Source organism: Prionailurus viverrinus, chromosome C1 (assembly GCF_022837055.1).
Source record: "Prionailurus viverrinus isolate Anna chromosome C1, UM_Priviv_1.0, whole genome shotgun sequence".
Taxonomy (NCBI): Eukaryota; Metazoa; Chordata; class Mammalia; order Carnivora; family Felidae; genus Prionailurus; species Prionailurus viverrinus.
Window position 1 is genome coordinate 108,843,029 of NC_062568.1, and position 25,595 is coordinate 108,868,623.

The 25,595-nt window shown below is 48.7% G+C and overlaps 1 protein-coding gene across 7 annotated transcripts in view; it reads right to left on the reverse strand.

Moving 5' to 3' along the window:
* Positions 1-25,595, reverse strand: part of ARHGEF4 (Rho guanine nucleotide exchange factor 4) — a 173,077-nt gene that overhangs the window by 3,247 nt on the left and 144,235 nt on the right. For 3 of the 7 annotated variants that reach the window (XM_047869524.1, XM_047869531.1, XM_047869526.1), the window contains 7 exons: positions 18,299-18,438; positions 6,282-6,461; positions 5,068-5,244; positions 4,815-4,994; positions 2,427-2,659; positions 2,007-2,136; positions 420-551 (listed from right to left, as the gene is read on the reverse strand). In XM_047869524.1, the coding sequence (XP_047725480.1) occupies positions 420-551; positions 2,007-2,136; positions 2,427-2,659; positions 4,815-4,994; positions 5,068-5,244; positions 6,282-6,461; positions 18,299-18,438 (1,172 nt within the window). Of the gene's footprint in view, positions 1-419; positions 552-2,006; positions 2,137-2,426; positions 2,660-4,814; positions 4,995-5,067; positions 5,245-6,281; positions 6,462-10,120; positions 10,362-10,560; positions 12,217-18,298; positions 18,439-25,595 lie in introns of those variants that run through there. The other 4 variants (XM_047869525.1, XM_047869530.1, XM_047869528.1 and 1 more) reach the window with 4 other exon arrangements.

Genomic DNA, 25,595 nt, shown 5'->3' on the forward strand with positions numbered 1-25,595 from the left:
CCAGTATCAGTTGACTGGGAGGGCTTCCTGAACAGGGCCACTTGGACCATGTGCTGAGAGGAGCAGAAGCTAACGGCAAAGAAGAGGCAACAGGAGCAGAGGATGCCAGGGCTCAGGGGGAGCTGAGGTGGCTTTAGAAGCAAGCAGAGGCTAGGTCATTAAGGAGGGTGTTCTCAACAGCACTGGACGCTGGTCAGACTGTGAGGGCCACCCCATGGTCCTCGGGCTACTTGGCTTCCTTCACAAACAACGATCCTCATCCTGGCCCTATGGGCCTGAACGGGGAAGGGCCTGCTGTACTGAACGTCCTCAGGACGTGGGTGGCTCCTTTTCTCTGGCAGCTACTCCCAGCCCCCAGCTTCACCCCCTCCACTCCCGCTCTGAACGGCTTGTCCAGCAGGGCACAGCAGCTCTGGTACCTTCTTGCAGTAGATGAGCTGGTGGTCAAAGAGGAAAAACATCCTCTGCTGGCTCTTGGCTTGTGGTTGTGTAACACGGGTCAGCTCCCCCGAGTAGATGAGTTCCGAACTCCTGACCAGGAGATCTTCCCCCTGGTGGACCCCAAGGAACACTATGAGCTGAGTGTACCCAAACTGGGAAGCCCTCTCCACTGGGCACTGCCCCCTGCCTCTGTCATGAGTTGGGCAGGCTCCCCACTGGCCTGGTCTGCTTGTGGCCCCCACTGGGCTAGGGTCTGCAGTGAGCAGCAGGCCACAGAGGGAGGGGTTGCTCTTGAAGCCCAAGGCAGTGGTGGGCACAGTGGGGTGTTAAGGAGTAAAAAGGTGGTTTAACCTACAAGTTAGTTGTCTCTGCAAAACGGGGCCAGTGACGGCCAGTCATGTGCACACTTGAAATGTGGCTGATCCCTATTGTGATGTCATGTAAGTAAACACCAATTTTGAAGACTTAGTATAAAGAATGTGAAATATTTCACTAATGATTTTGTTGCTTACACATTGAAACACTTTGGATATGCTGACTTAAATAAAACATTATTAAAATTAATTTTACCTGCTTTTTTTCTGTTTCCAGATGGCTATTAGAACATCTAAAATGACCCATGTGGCTCCCATGATACTTCGATTAGACAGTGCTATGCTCAAGAATAATTAGACCTGGCTCAAGTCACCTGTGAGCCTTGTCTTTAGGGGCTTATGAAGTTTTCTTAGCTAAATGTAGTTAGTACCTGAAGCTCCATCATCAGACCTCAAACTTTCAGGCTAAGCCAAGCCTCACTCTGGTTCCTCCTTAGAAAATGCAAACCATAGCCAGTTCTTGGCAGCCATTCAGTTTGGGATAAGTGAGTTTGTAGGGGTCCTTAGCCAGGGCTAGGCCTCAGAACCAGTCACCAGGAAAAGAAAACAAGCAAACAAAAAAACCCCAAAGACTACACTGCTCAGCCCTGCCACCAGGGATTCTAATTCTGTGTTCCTAGGGTGGGGGCCAGGAATCTGTATTTTCATAACATTTTATGGCTGGTGGGTGGGGGTGGAAAGAGCAGGACGGGAAGGCCTCTAAAGGACAGGAATGTCCCCATTAGTTCAGGTCTCTGGGTGGCTTCAGAAGGCAAGACTGGTGGATATAAGGGGCATGTGCAAGCCTGAAGAATGGAATCAGGAATGGAATGAAAACCCATGGCAATCCGTTTTTGGTCATGCTGTGGCAGGCCTGAACCCTTCTGTTGGGAGTCCCAGTAGTTACTGCCACTTGGGGATCTGGCCTGTCCCTTGAGGGCTGAGGACTAGCTCCTCCTGCTGGGCCAGCTGACTGCACTGGGAGCAGCATCCTATGTCACACATGCTGGGCACTCTTGACCAGGAAAGAGGCCACCAGGCCTGCAGCTGCATGCTCCAGTGGGTTGGCCTGGGCAGAGGACCAGCTCTCCTACTGCGAGCTCCCAGAGCATGACTCCCACTTCAGCTCCTTCCTAGATTTTTCAAAGGCAAGCGTGATTTTAAAGCAAGGAGCCATGCCCCACGGTATTTTCCGAGCTGTGGGGCCCTCACCTCCCAATCCTCTATGGAGCTCTGCCACTGAGCAATCTTGTCAATGTTTTCAAGCCTCCGTTTCCGTTCGTTGATGAGCTGGGCCACATTCTTCATGGCATGTAAGGCTGCCTCCACATCCTTGAAGTCCCTGGGGCATAACAGACATGGAAGAAGGTTGTACTAGGGAGGGCAGAGAGGGGCTGTGGAGCTGCCTCCCTCTGGGGCTATGCCCTTGGCAGTTTTCACTTGTCAATGCCAGACGGTGCGTCTGGGCGCCACAGAACTTAACATCCTATTTTTGTCCTCTTCTTTCATTGTAATGACAGCATGTGACAACAGGGACTATTTTACTATGTGCTGTCAGTCAGAACTCAACACTCTGGCTGACCCAAGGCATGAAGAGCCTCAGACTGCCCTCCCTCTCCAGCAGCCTCCTACCTGTGCTGGGGGGGTGTGTACTTGAGCAGCTCAGCCAGCTGCAGAGGGTACTTGCAGATCTTCTGTACCGGTGTCAGCAGAAAGCCGTCCAGGGAGATATCTATCATCTTCTGCAGTAACCGGCAGGCCTCAAAGAAGTACACATACTTGCTGAGCTTGGTAAGCCTGGAGAGCTCCACACAGGCATTGGGGTGGTTGTTGCAGTACTCCGAGTAGATCTGGAAGTCTGCTTGCTGAGGGCACAGCTGGAGGTCAGGATGGTGACCTCCTGCTCCCTCAGGCCACCCAGGCAACTCGGGCACAGCATAGGAGAGGGAGCAGGGGCCTCTGTATTTCCCTCAGGAGCTGGGCTCAGAGGGCCCAGGCTCTCTCTACCCATGTCACTGGGCACAAGCTATGTGGAATTAGACACAGGGGTATTAGACACCTGAAAACTCAGGCATGTGTGTGTCCTGTCACCACCCAGATTTCTCAGCAGATATTTTGACTGTATGTCAGGTTTTTTTTTGGGTGAAATCAATGATGTTAATAAGGAAGCACTACCAAGGCCAAAAACTAGAAAGAGAGAGAGAAAGGAGAGAGAGAGGAGGGAGAGGACAGGGGAAAGAAGGGAGAGAAGAGAAAGAAAGGAGAGACAGAAGGGGAAAGTGGAGTGGGGGGAAGAAAGAGAGAGAGAAGGATAGAGAGGAGAGAGGATTGGGGGAAGAAGGGAGAGAAAGGAGAGTGAAGGGGAGAGAAGAGAGGAGATAAAGAAGGAGAGAGAGGGAGAAGAGAGAGAGAGGGAGAAGAGAGAGAGAGGGAGGGACAGAGACAAGGAGAGAGAGAGGGAGGGAGAAGGATTGAGAGGAAGAGAGAGACAGAAGGAGATTAAGGGAGATTAAATGGCTTCCAGGGTCTATGGCTGTGCCCCCTGGTGTGTCGCTTCTTCCTCACAAAGCTCTGGCTTCATATCTGGGCAGCCAGTGCCACTTTATCCATTCACCATGTGACAGATATGTCCACATTGTGTGTGTATTGTTTAAAAAAATTTTTTTTTCATGTTTATTTATTTTGAGAGAGAGAGAGACAGAGCATGAGCAGGGGAGGGGCAGAGAGAGAGAGAGAGGGAGAGAGATCCCAAGCAGGCTCCACGCTGCCAGGGCAGAACCTGACACCAGGCTCAATCCCACGAACCACGAGATCATGACCTGAGCTGAAATCAAGAGTCAGATGTTTAACCAACTGAGCCACCCAGGTGCCCCTTGTGTGTGTCTTGAGACACACACACACATGAGGCGCATGAGACTCACTGTGCCTTTTTTCTTTTCTTTTCTTCTTCTTTTTTTTTTTTTTTTTTTTTGTTGTTCTATCTACCTGACCCAGAGAAAGACTGGGTCTTTAGTGATAGGACTTCATGGACTTAGGTGGGAAAGGAGGTTAACAGCAGTAAGCTCACTGGCCAGTTGCTGTGATGGTTACACTGGGTGATGTCGATAAAGTGCCTATCCCTCCCTTCCAGCCCCCATCACAACTCTGCCTGCTGCATAACTGGCTCCAAATCCCACACTCACTCAGCTGCTCTGACCCCACTACCCATTCCTGCTCAGGGAATCTAAGGTCTCCCCTTCCAGTTCTCCTGCCACTGGAGCCAGGTAATAGGGCCCTTCCAACAGCCCCCTCAACCCCCACCCCCACATACACTGGTAGTAGCCAGGAAGGAACCCATATTGTCCTTGATGGGCTGGCCTTGGCATCCTCTGCTCAACCCCACATAAATGCCACAGGAGACAGACAGAAACAAGTGCTTCCTTACCAGGCAAGGCCAGGAGTCCATCTAGCCCACACCATCCAATTAAATCCAATTAAATCACCAATCCAACTGGCATTTAGAGTGGAAGTAAGTGCTACACATTACACAAATTCCAGTTTTCTTACTGTGTGAGGAAGCCCAGAATCTGCTATGACAGCTCTGAGGATGCTCAGCAGGTGGCCCCGCCCAGCTTTGCCTTCTACTTCCTGTAGCCCAAGAAAACCTTTTCCGCTGATGCCTAAGGCCCCCTGCTCCAAGGAGCCTTCTCTGACTTGGTCTGCCTCCCAAAGAAGCAGAGACATTGCTGAAACAGCGCTGGAGGGTGAAGGCTGTTGGGTACTAGGGGAGTGGGGCCTGGAAGCTTCTGGGAAGAGAAGAGCAAGTTGCCTGGGCTTTTAGCCTTTAGGGCCCACTTCTGTCTGCGAGGAGGCAGGAATGGGAGCCAAGGGCAAAGGGTGGCTTACATGCTCGGGGGCCAGGGTGTGTGTGTACAGGGGAGTGGGGACCACCAGCAAAGAAGGGCAGAGGGGGACTGCCTGGCTGGGAGGCCTGGAGAATGGGCCCTGGGCAGACAGGTTGCTGGGGCAGGGCATGCTCACGTGCTCCAGGAAGCAGGCGCCCAGCTCGCTCAGGTGGGGGCGCTCCCTGTTGAACCTCTGCTCTAGCGCCTTCACGAACGCCTTCTGGCACCGGTAGATGTCCTCGATGTTCCCAAAGATGGTGCGCAGCTGTTCCTCGCTGAACATGTCAGCACGCTTGCGACACTGCCTGATGTAGCCCTGCAGCCCATGGCCCGTCAGGTCTCTCTCTGGTCCCCCCACGCCACCCTCCGCACCTCCTGCTAGGCCTCACCTCGCAGATGTCCCGCAGATGCTTGATGTAGTCCCGCTCAGTGCTGAGGATCTCGTTGATGACGTTGGTCCGCATCTGGTCCTTGCTGCTTTGTGCCTCGGCACTTCCATCCTCGGCCCCGCCGTCCCCAGCCCGCAACGTGTCATCGTCGGCGGGCTCGTCCTGGTTCACCCGTAGCTGCAGGCAGCACGTGGCCAGTCAGTGCCCGGAGGGTCAGCCCCTGTGGCCCGCACGTGGGGGCAGTGGTGAACTGAGGCTGGGAGGAAGGTAGGCATGGCAGCCCCCTGCCCCCAACACCGGAGGCTCGCCAGCCCCTGCAGAGGCGCCAGCTTCTGTCCCTCTCCCTCTCTCTTGCCTTCTGTCCCCCTCCCCCTCCCACGCTGGTGCTGGACTCTGTGCTGGGAGCAGAGTGGATGCTCACTCTTAGGGGGTTTCCGAACCAGTGCCTGCTCACTCCAGCCCCTCTAGGGCCTGTGACAGAAGTGAATGGGTGATTGGGGCCTTTCTGGCTCTGTGACCTGGAACTAGGACAGGCTTGGGGTGGACAATGGGCCATTTATCCATGAGGTCTGGGGCAGGGGAAGCAATGAAACCCAAGGTCTGAGAACTCTACTCCCCACTGCCTTCTGCATGGCCTTTGAGGGTACCCGGGTTCCTTCCTTGGACACCAAAGGCCACCATAGGTAGGTTCTGGGTCTCCTCCCTGTGATCTTTTGTGCTAACGACTTAACTTGTCCAAGCCTCAATTTTCTCAGGTATAAGTGGCTGTTCCCAGCTCCCAGAGCGTTGCGGAAGTTTGAGATGCCTATCCAACTTTTCTGAAGTGTTTAGTAAATGCCTGATACACCGAGTTGTTTGTGGTGGTGGCATTCTAACATGCAGATTCCCCCTGGAGGAATCCACACACCATCGTTCCTGACCCATTCCTTTCTTCACACCAAGGGCACCCTGGTGGGAGGGGTGGGGCAGGCAGGAGTTTGTGATGGTCTGCAGGTGGAGGAAGGTTGTGTCACAATTCTGTGGCTGGCCTTCTTCACATCCCGGTCTCCACACCTCCCATCTCCAGCCCGCAGTCTTGCAGTCCCAGCACAGCCATAGGTAGGTGGGGGTCCATGCCCAGCACCTCTAACCCCAGAGCAGTTTCAGGTCTGCACTTCTGAGCAGAGCCAGTTGGCTCCTTATGGACCCAGAGAAAGCATAGGCTGGTGCCATACCCGTACGAAGCTGGCTGGAAACCACCCCTCGCCATCAGCAACACGACCCCACCACCACTCTCTGTTGGTGGCATCCATTACTTCGATGACATCCCCAGCTTTGAAGCCCAGTTCCTGGTCATCCATGGTGACATGGTCCCAGAGTGCTTCAGCACAGACCACACTGCCATCACTGATGAGCTGTAAAGAGAGCCACAGATAGGCAGATCAGTGGGGTAAAGCTGCCAGGGACCTCCTCATGGGGCAGGGTGTTCCTGTTTTCTGCCCCCCACCCCTCAGCAGCCCTGAGAAGAGGGGATCCTGACTCATGTTACAAAGGAGTGAATGGAGGTTCCTCCTGAGCCAGCCATTCTTCAGGGAACAGGACTATGCCCTGGGCATGTCTGGACTGGCAGGGCTCATGATGAAGCCTGAAGTGAACTTGACCACTAGAATACTGGTGAGCCACAGAATCTGAGAGGCAAGCATGTTGCTCACTCTCCTGCACAGGGCACACCTTCCTCCCATCCCCATTGGACTAGTGATTAAATTATTGTTCTCAGCTTCATTTACCATCTCTTCTCTGCTCTGTGATGCTGGGGCTGGGCACAGCAAGCTACATTTCTTCTGTGCCAGCTGCTCCCTGTTAGGTTCTCCAAATGTGGTGTTGGAGGGTACCACAAGGCTGGAGGGAGAAGGGCTTGCTCCCTCCTGCTGGCTTCTTGTGGACTTGCATTACCTGTGAGGTCACCTGGCAAGCAACAGCACCACTCCTCCCAGGGACAGCGGTTCCCAGCCATCACGGTAGCTGGATCTGGTTTGCAGTGTTTTTCCAACACTGGCAGAACCGGTCTCTTGGCCCTCTCCTGCCACATCCACCAGCACTAGCTGAGCAGCACCTATCCTTAGACTTCTAGGTCTCAAGCCCTACAGGATCCTCAGCTTTAATTACTCCAACCTCTTTTCTATATTCCCTAGCTGTAGGAGAGGTAGGTTCACCTTGCAGCTGCTACCTCTGTAACAGATACCTCAGGATTGTTCTTGTGCACTTGGGTTATGGAGTCAAGTACTTTAAAACTGGCTCATAATTCTTTATATTAATTTCTCTCTGCTGAAATAACTTGGTGTGTTTCCTTACTCCAACATGGCCATGGACCTCACATCAGGAGCGATGCTCCTATCATGGACCTCACATCAGGAGGAGAGGGAATTCCGCGCCGCCCCCCTCCCCCCCCCCGCCCAAGCCCCCAGGCAGCCCTTGTGCTCAGAGCTCCATTTCCTGTTGGGCTGACACCTGCTTTCCTGTAACATGGGCTCAGTTTCTGCTCCGTGAATAATGAATGGCCCTGAGTGCTTAGGACAAGAGGAAGGGTAGACAGGGGGCTATACAAGAGGTGAGATCTATGCCCCTTTCTGCTGGGACCAAGTGTTGGTTCTATCACAGCCATGGGCTGGCTCTTTGGTTAAGCAGTCACTACTGCAGAGCATCACCAGTCAGGCCGTCTGCGCCAACTCTTTCCTCCTCTGAGCTGCTTGTCTCTGCCCCCATTCATGAGTGTGAATCCTCCCTTGGCTTCAGGTCCAATGGGACCTTTCCTTGGTGCTCCCAGGGCAGTGTGTGTTCTTCAGATTGAAATGGGAACCAGAGCAGGGCTGCAGCAAGACTAGCTGGGTCTTCACCTAAGAGTTCCAGTAGCTAAAATGTTTCCCCCAAACCCTGAATGGGCAGAGTGAAGGGTAGGGCAGGCCACCTGGTACCAGAGCCCACTCAGGCTGGAACCTTCCCTAGGGTAGGGCCTGAGCAAGCACATTCAGAAACCTTCAGTTTATGTGTTCTGGGAATGGAACCTACTCCAAACCCTGATGAAATCATTCCTCAGAATGATTATATGCACATTTACTCTCACGCAACAGCCATTCAGGGGCTGCAGATGCCCAAGGCCCACCAGAGACCACAGGCACCAAGCACTGGGTTATTTCTGGGGGGTTGCACGCCTCCTCAAGGGACCATTGCAATCATCCCAGCTAAAAAGACATACTACAGGTATGTCCTGTTCTGCAAGAAGGCCTGGCCCCCAGGATCAAGACCTCTTGGCTGCAATATGACAAGATGAGACCAGAGGACTCAGCAAGGCATCATGAAAGGAGCCAGCCTGCTGTACCTAGGGAGCAGGCACTAGACTGGGCAGCCCATAGCTGGCACACTCCACACAAGCAGGCTACCACTCCTGGCCTTGAAAGATCTTGCCTGAAGACAAGGAAGAAACAGAGTACTCAAGGGTGGTGTGGGTGAGCCAATGAGAATGTGGGCTGCAGGTGAATGTCCTCTTTCAGGGACAGTGATCACAGGTAAGCATGTGCATCAGGACCGAAGGTGTGTGTGACGATGGATGAGTGTGGGCATAAAGACAGAGGGTGTGTATGACATCAGGCAAATGTGTGCATCACGATGGAGGGAATATGTAACTATAGGCTATTTGGGTAGTTTTGATCCTTGAGAGGCGGGTGTTCCGAGACCCCCCCTCTTCCTGCACACACCCTGACATGCACCTGCCAACACACATTTACATACTCACTAACAGGATGCTACACTTTGATCTCCGGAGAACATTATGCCATATTGCAGGTATATGCTCTCCACCCTCAGTTCACACCAGCTACATACACATGCAGGTCTCTAGGACAGCATGGATGCTGCCTTCACTGCTGGAGCCCAGGCAGGGAGGAAGCAATGCAGACATACCCACACAGCCCAGCTTCCCACCATTTCTCTTCCCAGGTTGTTTCCTACTAATATTAACCAGGCCAGGTGCCTCCTCCTAACTCCAAGTGAGCCCTGAGCAAAAGCCCCTCTTGTAAGGCCCAATGACTCCCCCTTCTGCTTTATTCTGCCAGCCCTTGCAGAGAGGTGCACATCCTACAGAGTGGTTTCCTGTATAGCTATGGGGGGAAGGGCTCCAGGTATGGGACAAACAGGTAAGGCTTCCCAGAGAGACCATGGTTTCTGACCTTTATGGACAAGCCCCAATACCTGCCTTGTCCAGTCATCCAGAAGCCCTTGGTGGTGGTGGTGGTGGTGGTGGGGTTGGTCACATTTGTCACTTTCTTGTCCTAGTACCTTGCTGTGCACAGGAGTTAGCCTGACAGACTCACAGTCTTCAGCAAATCCCCTGGTCTCCCTCACTGATGCCCACAGTAACCATGTGCTCTCCCTGGGCCACAAAGCTCCTCTATAGATCCACAAAAGGGCGGCACTCTGTCACCAAGATAAAATATAGCTCCAAGAGGTCAGACATGCATTCTACCTCCAGGATAGTCCAGAGGCCATCAGGGCCCACACTAGATGGGTTTCTGGGCAGAGGCCCTTCCTGAAGCTCTCTGTCTGAGGTACGGCTGCACAGAAACCCAGATTTGAGTCCAGTAGGCTGAGGGGCAAGGGTTGCAGGTTCATTCTTGGCCTGGCAGTGGGGAGCAGAAGCTGGCTCTGAGGCATGGGCTGTTTACCGGGGGCAGGTCGGGAGAGGGAGGGGGCAGGATCCAGTCTTGTGCCCTGGAGACTTTGACAGGCTGGAGGAAGCCAGGCTTTACCTCAAAGCTGCTCTTGATGACCACTCACCACCCTTCCCACCCTGTCCTATCTCCTCCTCTCTCTCACACATGCCCACCCTGTCCTATCTCCTCCTCTCTCTCACACATGCAGGCCGGTGGAGGATTCCAATCAGACAGTCTGGGAAGGAATATGGCTCAGCTCCTCCAGGCCGCGGCCCAGCAGGGGAGAGGGGGTGTTCAGAGTGCCCACGTTCCAGGGATGCAGGCAGGGCTCTACCCGTAGTAGCGGCACGCTGGCCGAGACCACTAACCTGGATAAAGCAACGGCAGATGACACGTGCACAGGAACCCACTCATCTCCCCATTTTTCAACCCACACAGAAACACATGTCCAGTTCCGCGCACACGGCAGTCACACGTACACTTTCCAACCACAGACAGCCGTGTCCACAGCTGCATCCGCATCCTCAGTTACACGTAGAGACGCGCCATTTTAGGTACACGCACACGCGCACGGCACAAAGGACAGGCAGAAGAACCCCGTGGCACAAGGGTCACCAGGCCCCAGAGTCACCTGCAGGGCCGCACCACCCGGGGGACGCACGCACACACCGGGCCGTGGCACATGGAGCTGGCAGAGGAGGGGGGGCACCAGGGCCAGGCGGGGTCAGCCGGCGCACCTCCGGCCACTGCGGGCACTGAGGAGGACGCGGCTGAAAAGGAAGATGCTCCGCGGCGCGGCGCCACTCACCCCTGCGCGATCCCCCGCGGCTCCCTGCCCGGGCGGTCAGCGGAAGGCCAGCAGGAATATCAGCACGACGTTGATGAGGACCAGGAGCGCCAGCACGGCGAAGACCACCACGCGCTGGGCGCCGGGGGGAAGGTTGCAGCGCAGCAAGGCGCGCAGGGCGCTGCCGGGCGCCGCGGGGCGTCGCCGGGACTGCGGGGCTCTGGCCATGGCCCCGGCCTGCCAGCCCCTTGCGGCCGGGAGATCCCGCCGCGATAGGGCGGGAGCAGGGCGGCCCGGAGCGCCCGGAGGGGGGCGGAGCCGCTGCGGTCGCCGGGCCCGGGGCTTCTCCAGCTCAGCTCGCGACGTGCGCGCCGCGTCTCCAGGCCCCGCAGCCCTAGCAACCGAGCCGGCCTCAAGGGCGGGGGAGCTGGGGTGGGAGGGGTGAGGAGGCTCGGGCGTGCGAGGCGGCCTGCCTGGGGCGCCTCCTGACGAGGGGGGGAGGGGTTCCTAGGGGGACCTAGACGCGCTCCCGGCGATCCGGGACCCCGCACTGACCGGGCGCGGAGAGCCACGCTGCGCTCGGGGCAGGGCGTGGGAGGAGGTGCGTGGGGGGTGCCTCAAGGCTTCACAGTATTGGGGCACCGGGCCATGGGGATAGGCCAGGGGCTCTGATCCCTAATACCAAGAGCTGTCGTGGCCCCCACTTCAGGAGTCAATGCATCTCGCAAAGGTCAGGTAATTTGCTCACTCATAAAAGCGCCTAGGAATACAGGGATGGTGGAGTCAGGACAGACTGAGGCATCACCCACATGGAGGTGCTCCAGGAAGGTCCTGACTCAGGACTTCTCCTTACTGACCCATCCCAGCAGCATTTTGTTCCTTTCGGAAAGCAGCTGGCTTCTTCAGTGGCTACTCCCCTTCTCGCCCCCCCCCCCCCCGCCACCGTTTTATTGAGGTATAACTGACAAAAATTGTATATATTTAAGAGATATAATTTGATGTTTTGAAATAGGTATTCATTGTGAAATAATCACCACAATCAGGCTAATTACCCTATCACCTCTCGTGTGTGTGTGTGTGTGTGTGTGTGTGGTGACAACACTAAGATCTAACCACTTCACACACTTCAAGTATACAACACAGTACTCCTTAACTATGGTCACCATGCTGCACATTAGATCTCCAGAACTTAGTCATCTGGCACAAAGAGAAACTTTGTATACTTTGGCTGACATGTCCCCATTTTTCCCTCCCTCAACTCCAGGCAATCCCCTGTCTATCTTCTGCTTCTATGAGTTTGTTTGACTTTTAGATTACACATATAATAAGATGACACACTTTTCATCTTTCTGTGTCTGGCTTATTTCACTTAGCATAATGTCCTCCAAATTCATCCGTGATGTCACAAATGGTGGGCTTTCCCTTTTAAAGGCTGAATAATATTCCATGGCATATAAACCACATTTTGCTTGTCCAATCATCACGCAATGAATGCTTAGGTTGTTTCCATGTCTTTGCTACTGAATAATGCTGCAGAGAAGACGGGAGTGCAGATATCTCTTCGAGATCCTGATCCCATTTTCTTGGAACACCCACAAATATGATTGCTGATCACATAATAATTCTATTTTAAATTTTTTGAGGAGCTTCCATACTGGCTGTACCAATCTACATTCCCACCAATAGTTTATAAGGGTTTCCTTTTCTCCACACTGTCACCAACACTTATCCTTTGTCTTTTTAATAATAGCCACTCTAAGAGATGTGAGGTGATATCCCATTGTGATTTTGGTTTGCATGTCTCTGGTGATTAGCAATGGTGAACATCTGTCCATATACCTGTTGGCCATTTTGTATATCTTCTTTTGAGAAATGTCTATTCAGGTCCTCTGTCCATTTTAAAAATGGATTATTTGGGTTTTTTGCTACTGGGTTGTATGAATTACTTATATATTTTGGATATTAATCCTTTATCAGATATATGGTTTGCAAATACATTCTCCCATTCCACAGATTGCCTTTTCACTCTGTTGATAGTTTCCTTTAATGTACAGAAGCTTTTAGGCCTGGTGTAATCCCACGTATCTATTTTTGCTTTTGTTACATGTGCTTTTGGCATCATATCCAAAATAACATTGCCCAGACCAATGTCGAGAAGCTTTTCCTTATTTTCTTCTAGTACTTTTGTGGTTTCAGGTTTTTGGTTTAAGTCTTTAATCCATTTTGAGTTGATTTTTGTGTATGGTGTGAGTTAAGGGCCCAATTTCATTCTTCTGCATGTGGTTCAGCAGCTTTTTAAAAAAATCCTGTGTCAGCTATGCAGGAGTATCCTATGTCAACTCCTATTATGCTCCCTCCTGGGGAATTTCCACTGCCTCCCTGACAGAGGCTGTACACTTAGCAGGTGTCTATCATTCCATCCACAAAGATGTGCTCTGTCACAGTCACCATGCCCCTCTGATGGATCAGAAGGATGCAGCCAAGCTGGCCAAGGAGACTTAAAAGCAGATCAGAAAGACCTGCTCAGAGATTTCCAGGCTCCATGCTCAACACCATGGCCTCCTGGGTCAGAAGGAGTCATGGAATTTGTGCAGAGGTAGGTGTTCACACATGAGTGACTTTGTTTCCTGTATATTGAGGTTTCTGTGTGTTAGGTACTACATGAATGTGAGTGAGTACAGATGAGTCACCTGTGGACACCACCATCCTGCTGAACACCCCAAGCAGGTGCCGGGATATATGTGCGCATGTGGGTACCTGTGTGTGTGCCAGGGGAGGGCTAGGATTACATCTAGAGAGGCTGGCTGCCCTCCTCAGATCTGAAGGTTCTGTTCCCATCTGTCTGGTTGTGAGGGGAAAGTCATTTTTCTGTTTCTCTTCAGTTCAGAAAACTAGGCTCAAGATTTGCTCCCTCAATTTCTCAGGAGGATAGTGGGGTTAACAGAAGGCATCAAAGGCTCCAAGCCACCCCAAATCCCAGGGCTCCTCTGTAAGACTGTGTGACATGCCCTCTTGGTAAGGTGTGGCTCAGAAGTCCTGACTTTAGGCCAGATGTTTCATTGTTCCCCTGTGGTTCCAGAGCCACTGGACAGCAAGGAAGAAAGGCACAGAGGACAGTTCTGGGAATCCACTGGTCAGCACAGTGCTGAGGGCTGTGGGTCTATAGCACTCTACCTGACGCTGTACTGGCCCCAGAGTCCTGTTTTAGGGCTTCAGCCATGGCCCATTTCTTGAACAAGACCTCTGTCTCCCCTGTAGCTGACCACCTTGGGGCAGAAGAACCTCTGAACCTGGGCTGGGACCAAGACCTAAGAGGTGGCCACTGCCTTGCCGGGCGGCACCCAGACTTTTGATCCTGGTGAACTGGGGTGATAGCAGGGAACACAATGGCAACGTCCTTTTTGTGTATGTTTCATGACCAAAAAAGCAAAGCCAGAAAAGCTTGAAAGCAAAGGCCTTGGCCCTTGAGGGGTTCAAACTGGATGGTTCCAAGCCAGGGAGGGGAGGGTAAGTGGAGGAGGTAGCAGGGAGTTGCAGGGAGGCACTGCCAGTGGCAGGACTGGCAGGGAGATGGACAGGTGACATAGGTGTTTGGACAGATGAGGGATAAGCCCCCAGCACTGTGGCTTGGGGATGGATGAGGAAAACTGCTCTGGGTGTGCTGGCCACCAGACAACTTACAGTCCTGGCCCAGGGTCTCCTGCTACCCCATCTCATGGAGAGTTAAGTGAGGTTGTTGTCCAACAACAGGGCATGAAAAGGTATCTGGGGCACTGACCAGTATCAGGCTCTTCCCTTGGGCTGGTGCCACAAGGGGTACCAGAGCCAGGTAGGCCTTGGGATGGATCTCCAGGCTCACAGACACTGGGGAAGACAGAAACACCTGGAGAGAAGGTCAGACTATCTCCATGGAGGGGGAGGTCATAAGCTGGCCTGGTGTCCTGAGTGTCCTCTTAGTGTTCCACAAAGAGTTTCTGGGAGCTTGAGGATGGCAAGACTGTCTTCTATCCTCAGGTTACCCTATGGCCTGTGGGCCAGGACAGTCCTGCTTCCCACCCGCTGGCCTAATTATTGGTAGAGCTCCTATTATGCTCTAAGCCCCAGGTTAGAGGGCAAGATTTATGTCTGACTGCCCTCTAGTTCACACTTATCTCTTCTCAGCAGGAGGATCCAGGAACTGTCCTTGGCACGCCCCTTCCATGCCCTCCTAGAGCAGGGACATCAGGTGCTTGGAGCAAACCTGGATACAATAAGACCCTCAGAGCCAGAGTCAGGTAGTGGGCAGAACTAGGGAAGACTGGCTCCACACATGCGCCCTTTGTTAATGCAGCCATGACCTGGCCCCCAGGGGAGATGCTGCCACCCACAGCACAACGGAGGGGGCATCAGAAGACCCCAGGCCAGGAGCCATGCCCTCCCCTCCTCTGGTCCCATCTCACAACTGGGCGGGGGGTGGGGGCGGTGTAGGACTGGTGGAAATGAAAAGAAGACACCTCTTCCTTTCAGCCCTCAACCCCAGAAAAAAATCCTTGGGCTAATGATACCCTCATGCCTGACTCCAGCCCAGCAAAGTATGCTCAGAGCCTCGTGAGGCAGGGAAAGGCTGGGAAAGGCCGGGAAGAGGGTGAGGAATTGGCCAAACAGACATAGGCCTCAGTCATGGGCATCTGGACAAGGTACCAGACCGCATGACGCTCAAAAAAAAAAAAAAAGGAACTAGGCACTGCAGTTAACTCATGTTGCAGAGTCTGGACTATCACGAGGTGCAAGGCACAAGTGAGATGCAGAGAATACAGAATGAATATGATATTGTGTCCCTTTTCACTTTTGTCAGCGCACAGACATGCACTGCCTGTCCCCACCCTCAATATTCCTATATATTCTGTATCCCAGGGTCTGGGACATTACTTGACAGTAATTACATGCTCAGTAAATATGTCACATGCATTCAACACACACATATACACATCACACTCATAAACCTGCATGTGCATGTGTTTGTGAGCACATGCACTCATTTCTTCTGTACCCAGAATACAAAAATGCTTCACTATTCTCCCCTATGTCTACTGCGCTTTGGACTGGATGGTTTGAACTCCCTTCTGTTTAGGAAACTGAGATGTGGTGTCTTCTTCTGAGGTCAATACAAACGAGAAAGTGTCACAATTTAGAACATGATATGTGTGTCTAAAAAATATAAGTGAATATGTGATTTTAGAGCAAGATAAATATTCTTTAGTATGGATTTTTCTCTGACATCTGTTGCTGCTATAATCTCTAAGTATGAAACTCATGTTGACCCTAGCAAATCAGCTTGCCACACATGTGTACCAGCAGTGAGTGCTGGTGTGTTCAGGGCATTCATGGTGGGGCTTCACTGCTCTTGGAAGGCCAAGTGAAGTAGCCTTATTGCAGAATCACCTTTTATATCTCTTCAGTTTCTGATAAAGTGGGTCTATTCAATGCTGCTGACAAATGGGTGCTGCCTTTCCTAAGTCCCTTATACACCTGGGGACAGTGACCCTCCTGTAGCTGCCAGTGCAGCTCAAGTGACACACCCATCCCACCAGAGGAAACTGAGGCCCTGAGGATTGGATGACTGGCCACATGTCCTCCACTGTCCAGTGGCAGGGTGGGGGGGGGGCAGATGCAGTGCTGCCAGCCTCCAAACCCAGGCCCTGCCCTTCATGCTATGTTGCCCTGAAAAGGGATCTAGAAGTGCTGGTGGGTCTCATGAAGGAGAGCAGCCTGGTGGACACTGACACCTGCATTCGCTGCTGCATCACTGGAGAGGGGCTCCCCAGTCTGACTGGCTGCCCTCCTGCATGATGTGACATGTCCTTCCCCACAGGGGCATGTCCAGGAAAGACAAGTACCCTGAAGCACCAAGCACTTTAAACATAAGATACAACATCACCCCCCGTCTACTCAGGAACCTCAAATACCAAGAAAGACCTTTGAACCAAACAAGAAACAAAGTCTCTAAGCAGCTAAAATAGGTGCTATCCAATTCATGATCTAAATTACCTTTATTTCCTTCATAAAGGTGCCCTCTACCAGCAGCTATTGGTTCTCTTAGAGCACTCCTGGCTCTTGGCTTTCCTTATCCAAAACCTTTTAGAATGAATAACTTGTCAAGGGCCCCAGAAGGCACTTCCTTACCAGCACCAAGATATGAAAGACCAGAATTTCACCCTCAAGTAGGAGATACACAACAATGAAAAGCAGACACAAGACCTCTAACAATGCAGCACTGATGGCTAATCAAATATCCCCACAACTGTTCAGAGTCTCTAAAAGCTTTATGTTAGCATTCCTTCCTCACTATCATCCTCATTGCTGGATAACCCACCATATGCCAGGTTATCTATGTTATTTCAGTTAGTCCTTATGTAAGCTCATGGCTATCCTTGTTTACAGTTAAGTAAACCAGAATTCAGAGGGTTAGCTGCTCAGAGCTTTACGCCAGGCAGGGTACTGGGCAGGGAGGAACTCCCATCCAGGAGTGGGAGGCCCCAAAGTCCGGATTCTCCCCTCTTACACCATGCTGCTCTCCACCAGGGCTGGGGCCCAAGACTGAGGAGGGCAGCCTGAGACTTCAAGAAAAACCATTATCTGTGAATTCTGCTTAAGAAGACATATTTTAGGACATCTTCCATTCAAAATAACCTATGAGAAGCACTTAAAGAAAGGCTTTATGTATTGGAAAAATCAACTTATTTAACTTATTTGAATATGTATTCTTTAACAAATGGATCTTGAATAAAGCATTATTCAATGACTGTTTTAAATCATTTATTCAGAGCTGGGCCTGGGGAAAGAGTTCATCCACCATCAACAGTTTGTAACCATCTGTCCAGTAAGTAGGTAATAAGGACAGGACACTCCTTGAGGGTTTCTGAGAAGCCCACCAGCCCACTCATTCACTCAAACTGTAAATTGATCCCTTCCGAGGTGTAAAATCCTGGGTGGTCAGATTCTGGTTTTGATGAAGCATTAATAGATAGTAGCTCATGACTAGGAAGAGAACATGGTGTTGTTATGGATGTGGGTTATGGACCACATTATGTTTAATGCCCCCCACCCCCGAATTAAAAGCGAAGAAGGGGAGAAAATAGGAGTATAAGTGATAAAAAGAGAGGAGTCAAGGTCTCAAAATTTCTCTGTCCTTGGACAATGCAGAAGGAGTCCTCGGTATGGGAACCAGTTTTGCCTAGAGGAAGTTTGTCACTAATTTCTTCTGCGTAGGTAGGAACAGAAAGAGAAAAAAAAAGAGTAACTTGCACACAGTTGTCATAGCAACCATAATAAGTTTTGAGCTCTAGGAGTCAACAGGAAGGAAATCAATTTTCACTTGCCTCACTCCCCCCAATCCTGTCCTGAAAACTTCTTGGAGGGAGGGGGCTAAGCCCTGGCCTTCCTCCCACCAAGCAGAGTTCCTGCATCCAGGAATTGGGTAGGATAGACCAGTACACTTTGATTGTAGGTCCTGAGTCATGCCTGCCATTCTGGGTTCCCTGTAGGTCCATAAGGGCAGAGGGGTGGGCCCTGTATTTGGGTTAGCTCTGCTAGCAGATACCACATCCTAAACGGAGAACCACAGGCTCAAATGGTGTTGTGTGCATGCTGGTGCCACTGCCATCTGCTTGGAACACAGAGCCTGTGGACATCTAGGTCTGTGTGAGCATGCTGGACTCATCCTGACAGCCAAGCCATCTGTCTCAGTCCCTTCCCTTCACCCATGCAGCCCTGGCCCTACCTCATTGATGGCCAGCTGCTCACCACCCCCTCCAGGGTGGCTGTAGTGGTGGCTGGAGCTGTGCAGGTCCTCATACAGGTCCTCCTCACTCCCTGCCTCATCAGCACGGATGGCCGGGTCCAGAACTCCATCAGGGATAGCTGGAAGGAGAGACACCAGCTGGCAAAGAGGAGCTGAGGAAGAGGGACAGGCAGAGAAGGAGATGACCTTTTTCAGGATAAATGCTCCTTCGAGAGGAGGGAGAAGACCTGGGAACTAGTTTCTCACACCATTTTTGCTGCAAAATCGTTGTCTAGTTGAAAGAGGGCACTGGTTGACTTTCACCCCATCATTGTTAATCACCATTCAATTCCCACCAACTCCATAAACAAGGAAACTCATATGTCTGCCAGAGCATGGCACTCAAGAGCCCCTCCATCTGAACCAACATGCCAAGTCTGATAGAAGGCCCTTAAGAATAATGCTAACAATTTATTATGAAATATATATAAATGAATATATGTATTTGGATATATATATATATATATCTCCAAAGAAATATATAGTATATACATTTAAATATAGGTAGAAAATTAATAAAATGAACTCCCATAGTACTTACTCTGTTTAAGAAAAACACCAGAGTCTTAGAATTCAACCGCCTGTATGCCCTACTCCAATTGCATTCCCCTCTCTTCTCTCTTTCCTTTAGGGCTATCCAATATTTCAAAGTTCTATAAATCATACCCATGCTGTATTTAGCATTTATTTCTGTCAAGTTTTGCATGGTTTGACCTTACATAAATGGGACCATCCAGTAGCTTCTCTTTGACTGAATGACCTTTCTTTCTTCTTTCTTTCTTTCTTTCTTTCTTTCCTTTCTTTCTTTAATTCAACTTTTTTTTTTTTTTTACTCAACAGCTTTTTTGGGGGTTATGCAGCTGTGACTGATTCAGTCTCACTGCTGCACAATCTTGCATTTTATGAATACGTCACATTTTACATACCCATTGCACTGCTGGAGACATTGGGTGCTTTTCTGTGTTGTTGCCAGTGTGAACGATGGCATTGCAAACATACCTACAAACCTCCTGGGCACATGGCTCAGAGTTTCACCTTGGACGGTGTTTCTCAACTCTTTCTCATTATTAACCCCTAAAGAGCCTTTTATACATGGTTTTCCTAATCATCTCAATGAAAATTTAATACTACAAATATACCATATGTTTGTTTTATGTTCTGTGGCTCTTTGGAAAGCCACAAACTATCATAATACCTAAGGTTTTTGCCCCCTTTGGCAAAGTTATTACCCCTGGTGTGAATTCATGCTCTAGGGGGCGTGTGCCCAGGTTTGGCATTCCTGGGTTGTAGGTATGCCAAACTGTTTCCCAAAGCTATTCTACCACTTAAGACCTCCAACAGTGTGTATGAATGTTCCCACCACTCTGAGGACTGGCATTGTCAGACATTGTTGACAGGCTGATGGGTATGGAACCATATCTTACTGTGGTTTGAATTCACCCATCTCTGATCACTAATGAGGTGAACACACCTTACCTATACTTATGAGTCAATAGTATCTCCTTTCATATGAAATATCTATGTCAACTGAGCTTGTTGGTCTTTAATGTAATCATTAATGTAAAAAAAATTTATTTCTATGTATATATATATATGTACATACACTGCTCTCATTCTCCATACTAAATCTTTGTAGCCACATGTATCAAAAATATGGTCTCCCACTTTGTGGCTTGTCCTGTCTCCTTAAATTGCTTTTGATGAACAGAAGTTCTTAATTTTCATATAGACAAATTTATCAATCTTGTCCTATATGGTTTTGTGTTTAGGAAACTCTTCCCTACCTCAAAGTTACAATATTTTCCTATGTTATTCTTCAATGTTTTATAGTGTTTTTGTTTTGTTTTGTTTTAAGTAGGGCTCATGCCCAGCATGGAGCCCAACATGGGGCTTGAACTCATGGTCCTGAGATCAAAACCTGAGCTGAGATCAAGAGTCAGACACTTAACTGACTGGGCCCCCCAGGTACCCCCTATAGTTTTTCTTTTGACATCAAGTTTTTATGCAACTGGGAATATATTTGTGTATTGTATATCGTGTATTGTGTGGGTTGGAATCTGTGGTACTGTGATTTATAATAAGAAATATATATTTGGTCTTCCACCCGGTCCAGGCAAAGACCTCCTAAAACCCTTCGGAATATCCAGTGATAAGAGAGATAAAGGTTTTTTGTTACATTAATCTGACTTCCAGAAAGCCCCTAGGTAACCTAGGGATGGGGATGGTTGCCAGGGGAAACAACCCTGAGATTAGAGGTTTAGAACTTTTAGTCCCATCCCCCAACCTACTTCTGGGGCACGGAGAGGGGTTGGAGGTTGAGGTAATAGCCAATGGCCAATGATTTAGTCAATCATGCCTACATAATGAAGCCTCGATAAAAACCCAAAGGACAGTGTTTGGAGAGCTTTCTGGTTGGTGAACACACGGAGACTGGGAGAGTGGCATACCTGGAGAGGGCATGGCAGCTCTGTGACCCTTCCCGCATTACTTGCCTGTACATGTCTTCCATCTCATTGTTCCTGAGTTATATCCTTTTATAATAAATCAGTAATCAGTCAGTAAAATGTTTCTCTGAGTACTGTGAGCTGCTCTAGCAAATTACTTGAACACAAGGTGGGAGTCAGCTGGAACCTCCAATCGACAGCCTGTTGGTCAGAAGCACCTGGAGTTTGTGACTAGTGTCCAAAGTGGGAGAAGAAGGGTAGTTGTACAGGACTGAGCCCTGTTAATCTGTGGGATCTGATGCTATCTCCAGGTAGAGAGTGTGAGAATTGAGTTAATCGTAGGACACATCGCTGGTGTCTGAGAATTGCTTGGTGGTGGGAGCACACATGATAATGGGGTCCAGAACCTTTAGAATCCAATTTCATTTTTTCTGTAAAGATAAGCGATTGTCTTAGCACTATTTGTGGAATAGATGGTTCTTTCCTATGGATCCATAATGTTTGCTCTGTCCTTAAATCAAGTTGTTCACTCTATTCTTGTGGGAGGCAGAGTAATGGACCCCCAAAAATGTCAAAATCCTAATCCCTGGAGTCCATGAATATGTTATTTTACGTGACAAAGAGGAATTAAGGTTGCAGATGGAATTAAGTCTGCAAACCAGCTGACCTCAAAATAGGGAGATTATCCCGGATTACCCGGGTGAGCCAAACATAGGTGAAAATATTAACTTTCAAGACTCACCTCAAGCATTACCTCCTCTGTGCAAGTCTTATTAGACATCATCACTCCAAGGACTGACATCGGCTTCTATTTCACTCCCGAGGTGCTTTGTACAGACAATGGTTATGGCATTTATCATACGTCCCCTATATATTGCATTGTCTGACTGTCTCTCCCAAAGGCAGTAACCATGCCTTATTCATTGATGTAGACTTCTGTAAGTGTTAAAGAAATGAATGAGTAGACAGATGGGTGGAAGAATGGTGTACAGAGGAATGATAGAACAGATGAATAAAAAAGTGGAGAGATGAATAAATGAACGCAGAGAGGCCTAGAAGAGAAATAGTTGAAGGCAGAGCCTATGAGGCCTGGCAGAGCCAATACCAGGAATACAGTTAAAGTTGCATGCACGTGGCTGAATATGGAAACAGAAGCATGTGACTTGAGAGCAGCATCCTGTCCCTGGAACTGACCCGAGAAAGCCCTCTGCTCTAGCCTGGCAGCAATGGTCTGAGCCCAGCTTAGGGGCAGGAGCTAATAGTTCTGCCACTGACCCACGCAATCAAGAGTCCCAAGGAACCCTCATCATTTTTATTTCATTTATGTTTTTAAATTGTTTTATAATGGAAAGTTTGAAATATGTACAAATGAAGAGATGACAGTGTAAATGAATCTTGTACACCCATCATCCAGCTTCAACAATTCTCAACATGAGGGCAATCTTGCTTCATCTTTATCCCCTCTCCACAGATCCAGGATATGACATAATTCCATCTGTAAATACTGTAGTATATATTTATAAGAGATGAGGACTCTGTCTTTATAAAAAATGTAGCTGCAATACACATCTAAAACAAACTATAATCCATCAAAGGTTCTCTGAGTGGCATACCTTCTCCTCTAGAGCATTAAAAAAACTTTTTATTTTGAAATAACCATAGAGTGTAGGGAATTTGTAACAGTAGTGAAGAGGTCTTGTGTACCCTTCACATAGTGATTACAGCTTATGGAATTCTAATATAATATCACAGCCAGGAAAATTACCTTGGTACAATGTGTGTATATGGTTCTAAGTCATTTTATCACCTGTGTAGATTTGTGTAACCACCACAGCAACCAGTATGTAAGCTTTAGAGGTTGACTTTTTTCACTCAGCCAAAGGCCCTTGAGATCTGTCTGAGTTGTTTGTATTTAAACCTCATTCCTTTTTATCGCTTACTAGTATTCCATGCAATGGGTTTACAGGTTTGTTTAATCATTCAGTCCACTGACGGACATCCAAGTGATTTCCAATTTTACACTGTTACAAATAAAGGTACTAAGAATAAGTTTTCATTTCTCTGGGATGAATGTAATTGCTCAGGAGTGTAATTGCCAGGTCATATGGCAGAGCTCAAGGAAGGGCCTGACCTCACGAACTGTGAGATCATGACCTGAGCTGAAATCCAGAGTCGGACATTCATCTGACTGAGCCACCCAGGTGCCCCAAGTGTTTAGTTTTTTAAGAAACTGCAGAACAGTTTTCCAGAGTAGGGGTACCATTTTACATACTCACCAGTAATGTATGTTTCTCAAGAATCCTTATCTGAATCTCGTATTGTCACAATTTTATATTTTAGACATTCTGATAGGTGTACAGTGATATTGCATCGTGGTCTTATTTTGCATTTCCCAAAGGGCAGGTGCTGTTGAACATTTTTTGATGTGATTATTTGTCACCCATATATTTTTAATGGTGCAGTATTCCTTCAGGTCTTTTTTTTTTTTTGCCTCTTTCCTAATTAGATTGTTTATTGCTTTAATGTGGAGATTTGAAAATTCTTAAAAAACACTTTTTTTATCAAGTAAACTCTTCCCTCACCATGGGGCTTCAAATCATGATCCCAAAATCAAGAGTCATGTGCTCTCCCAACTGAACCAGTCAGGTACCCCTGAAAATTCTTTTTTCTTTTTTTTAATTTAAAATATTAAATTATATATTTTTTAAATATTTTATTTTTAAAGTTTATTTATTTATTTATTGATCTGTGAGAAAGTTATTTATTTATTTATAATATGAAATTTATTGTCAAGTTGGTTTCCATACAATACCCAGTGCTCATCCCAAAAGGTGCCCTCCTCAATACCCATCACTCCTCCCTCCCTCCCTCCCACCCCCCATCAACCCTCAGTTTGTTCTCAGTTTTAAGAGTCTCTTATGGTTTGGCTCCCTCCCTCTCTAACTTTTTTTCCATACAACACCCAGTGCTCATCCCAAAAGGTGCCCTCTTCAATACCCATCACTCCTCCCTCCCTCCCTCCCACCTCCCATCAACCCTCAGTTTGTTCTCAGTTTTTAAGAGTCTCTTATGGTTTGGCTCCCTCCCTCTCTAACTTTTTATTTCCTCTCCTTCCCCTCCCCCATGGTCTTCTGTTAAGTTTCTCAGGATCCACATAAGAGTGCAAACATATGGTATCTGTCTTTCTCTGTGTGTGGCTTATTTCACTTAGCATAACACTCTCCAGTTCCATCCACGTTGCTACAAAGGGCCATATTTCATTCTTTCTCATTGCCATGTAGTATTCCATTGTGTATATAAACCACAATTTCTTCATCCACTTATCAGTTGATGGACATTTAGGCTCTTTCCATAATTTGGCTATTGTTGAAAGTGCTGCTATAAACATTGGGGTACAAGTGCCCCTATGCATTAGCACACCTGTATCCCTTGGGTAAGTTCCTAGCAGTGCTACTGCTGGGTCATAGGGTAGATCTATTTTTAATTTTTTGAGGAACCTCCACACTGTTTTCCAGAGTGGCTGCACCAGTTTGCATTCCCACCAACAGTGCAAGAGGGTTCCCGTTTCTCCACATCCTCTCCAGCATCTATAGTCTTTCATTTTAGCCATTCTGACTGGCGTGAGGTGGTATCTGAGTGTGGTTTTGATTTGTATTTCCCTGATGAGAAGCGACGTATTTATTTATTTTGACACAGGGAGAGAGAGGGAGTGCAAGTGGGGGAGGCTCTGCACTATCAGTGTGGGGCCTGATGCAGGGCTCAAACTCTTAAACTGTAAGATCATGACCTGAGCAAAAGTTGGATGCTTAACCAACTGAGACACCTGGGCACTCCTAAAGATTTTATTTAACTAATCTCCACACACAATATGGGACTTGAACTTACAACCCTAAGATCAAGAGTCTCATGCTCTACTGACTGAACCAGCTGAAACCCTGAACCCCTGAAAACTCTTTATATTTTCTAGATGTGAGTCCTTTGTCAGATATGTGATTTGCAAATATTTTCTCTTAGCAGCTTATTTTTTCATCCTCTTAATAAAGGTTTTCATGGGGTGCCTGGGTGGCTCAGTCGGTTGAGCGAATGACTTCAGCTCAGGTCACGATCTTGTGGTCCGTGAGTTCAAGCCCCGCGTCGGGCTCTGTGCTGACTGCTCAGAGCCTGGAGCTTGTTTCAGAATCTGTGTCTCCCTCTCTCTGACCCTCCCCCGTTCATGCTCTGTCTCTCTCTGTCTCAAAAATAAATAAACGTTAAAAAAATTAAAAAAAACCCACAAAGGTTTTCATGAAGAAAAATTTTAAATTTTGATAAAGTTCAATTCATTGATTTTCCCTTTTATGGATCATGCTTTTGGAATCATGTCCTAAGAACTCATCACAAACCCTAGTTCTAAAATATTTTCACTTATGTTGTCTTCTAAAAGTCTTTTACCTTTTACATGTAAATCTATGATCCATTTTGAGTTGGGTTTTGTTTTGTTTTGTTTTGTTTTGTTTTGTCAACTGTTGTATACCTACATAAACTAGATGATATGGACAAATTCTTAGGAACACACACTTACCAAAACCGACTAAAGAAGAATCAGAAAATCTGAATATACCTAAAATTAGTAGGGAGATTGAAGCAGTAATCAAAAGCTACCCAAAAGAGAGAAGCCTAAGAGTAGATGGCTTCACTTGTGAATTCTACCAAACACATGAATAAAAATTAGCACCAGGGACGGCTGGGTGGCTCAGCTGGTTAAACGTTCGACTTCAGCTCAGGTCATGATCTCATGAACCGTGGGATTGAGC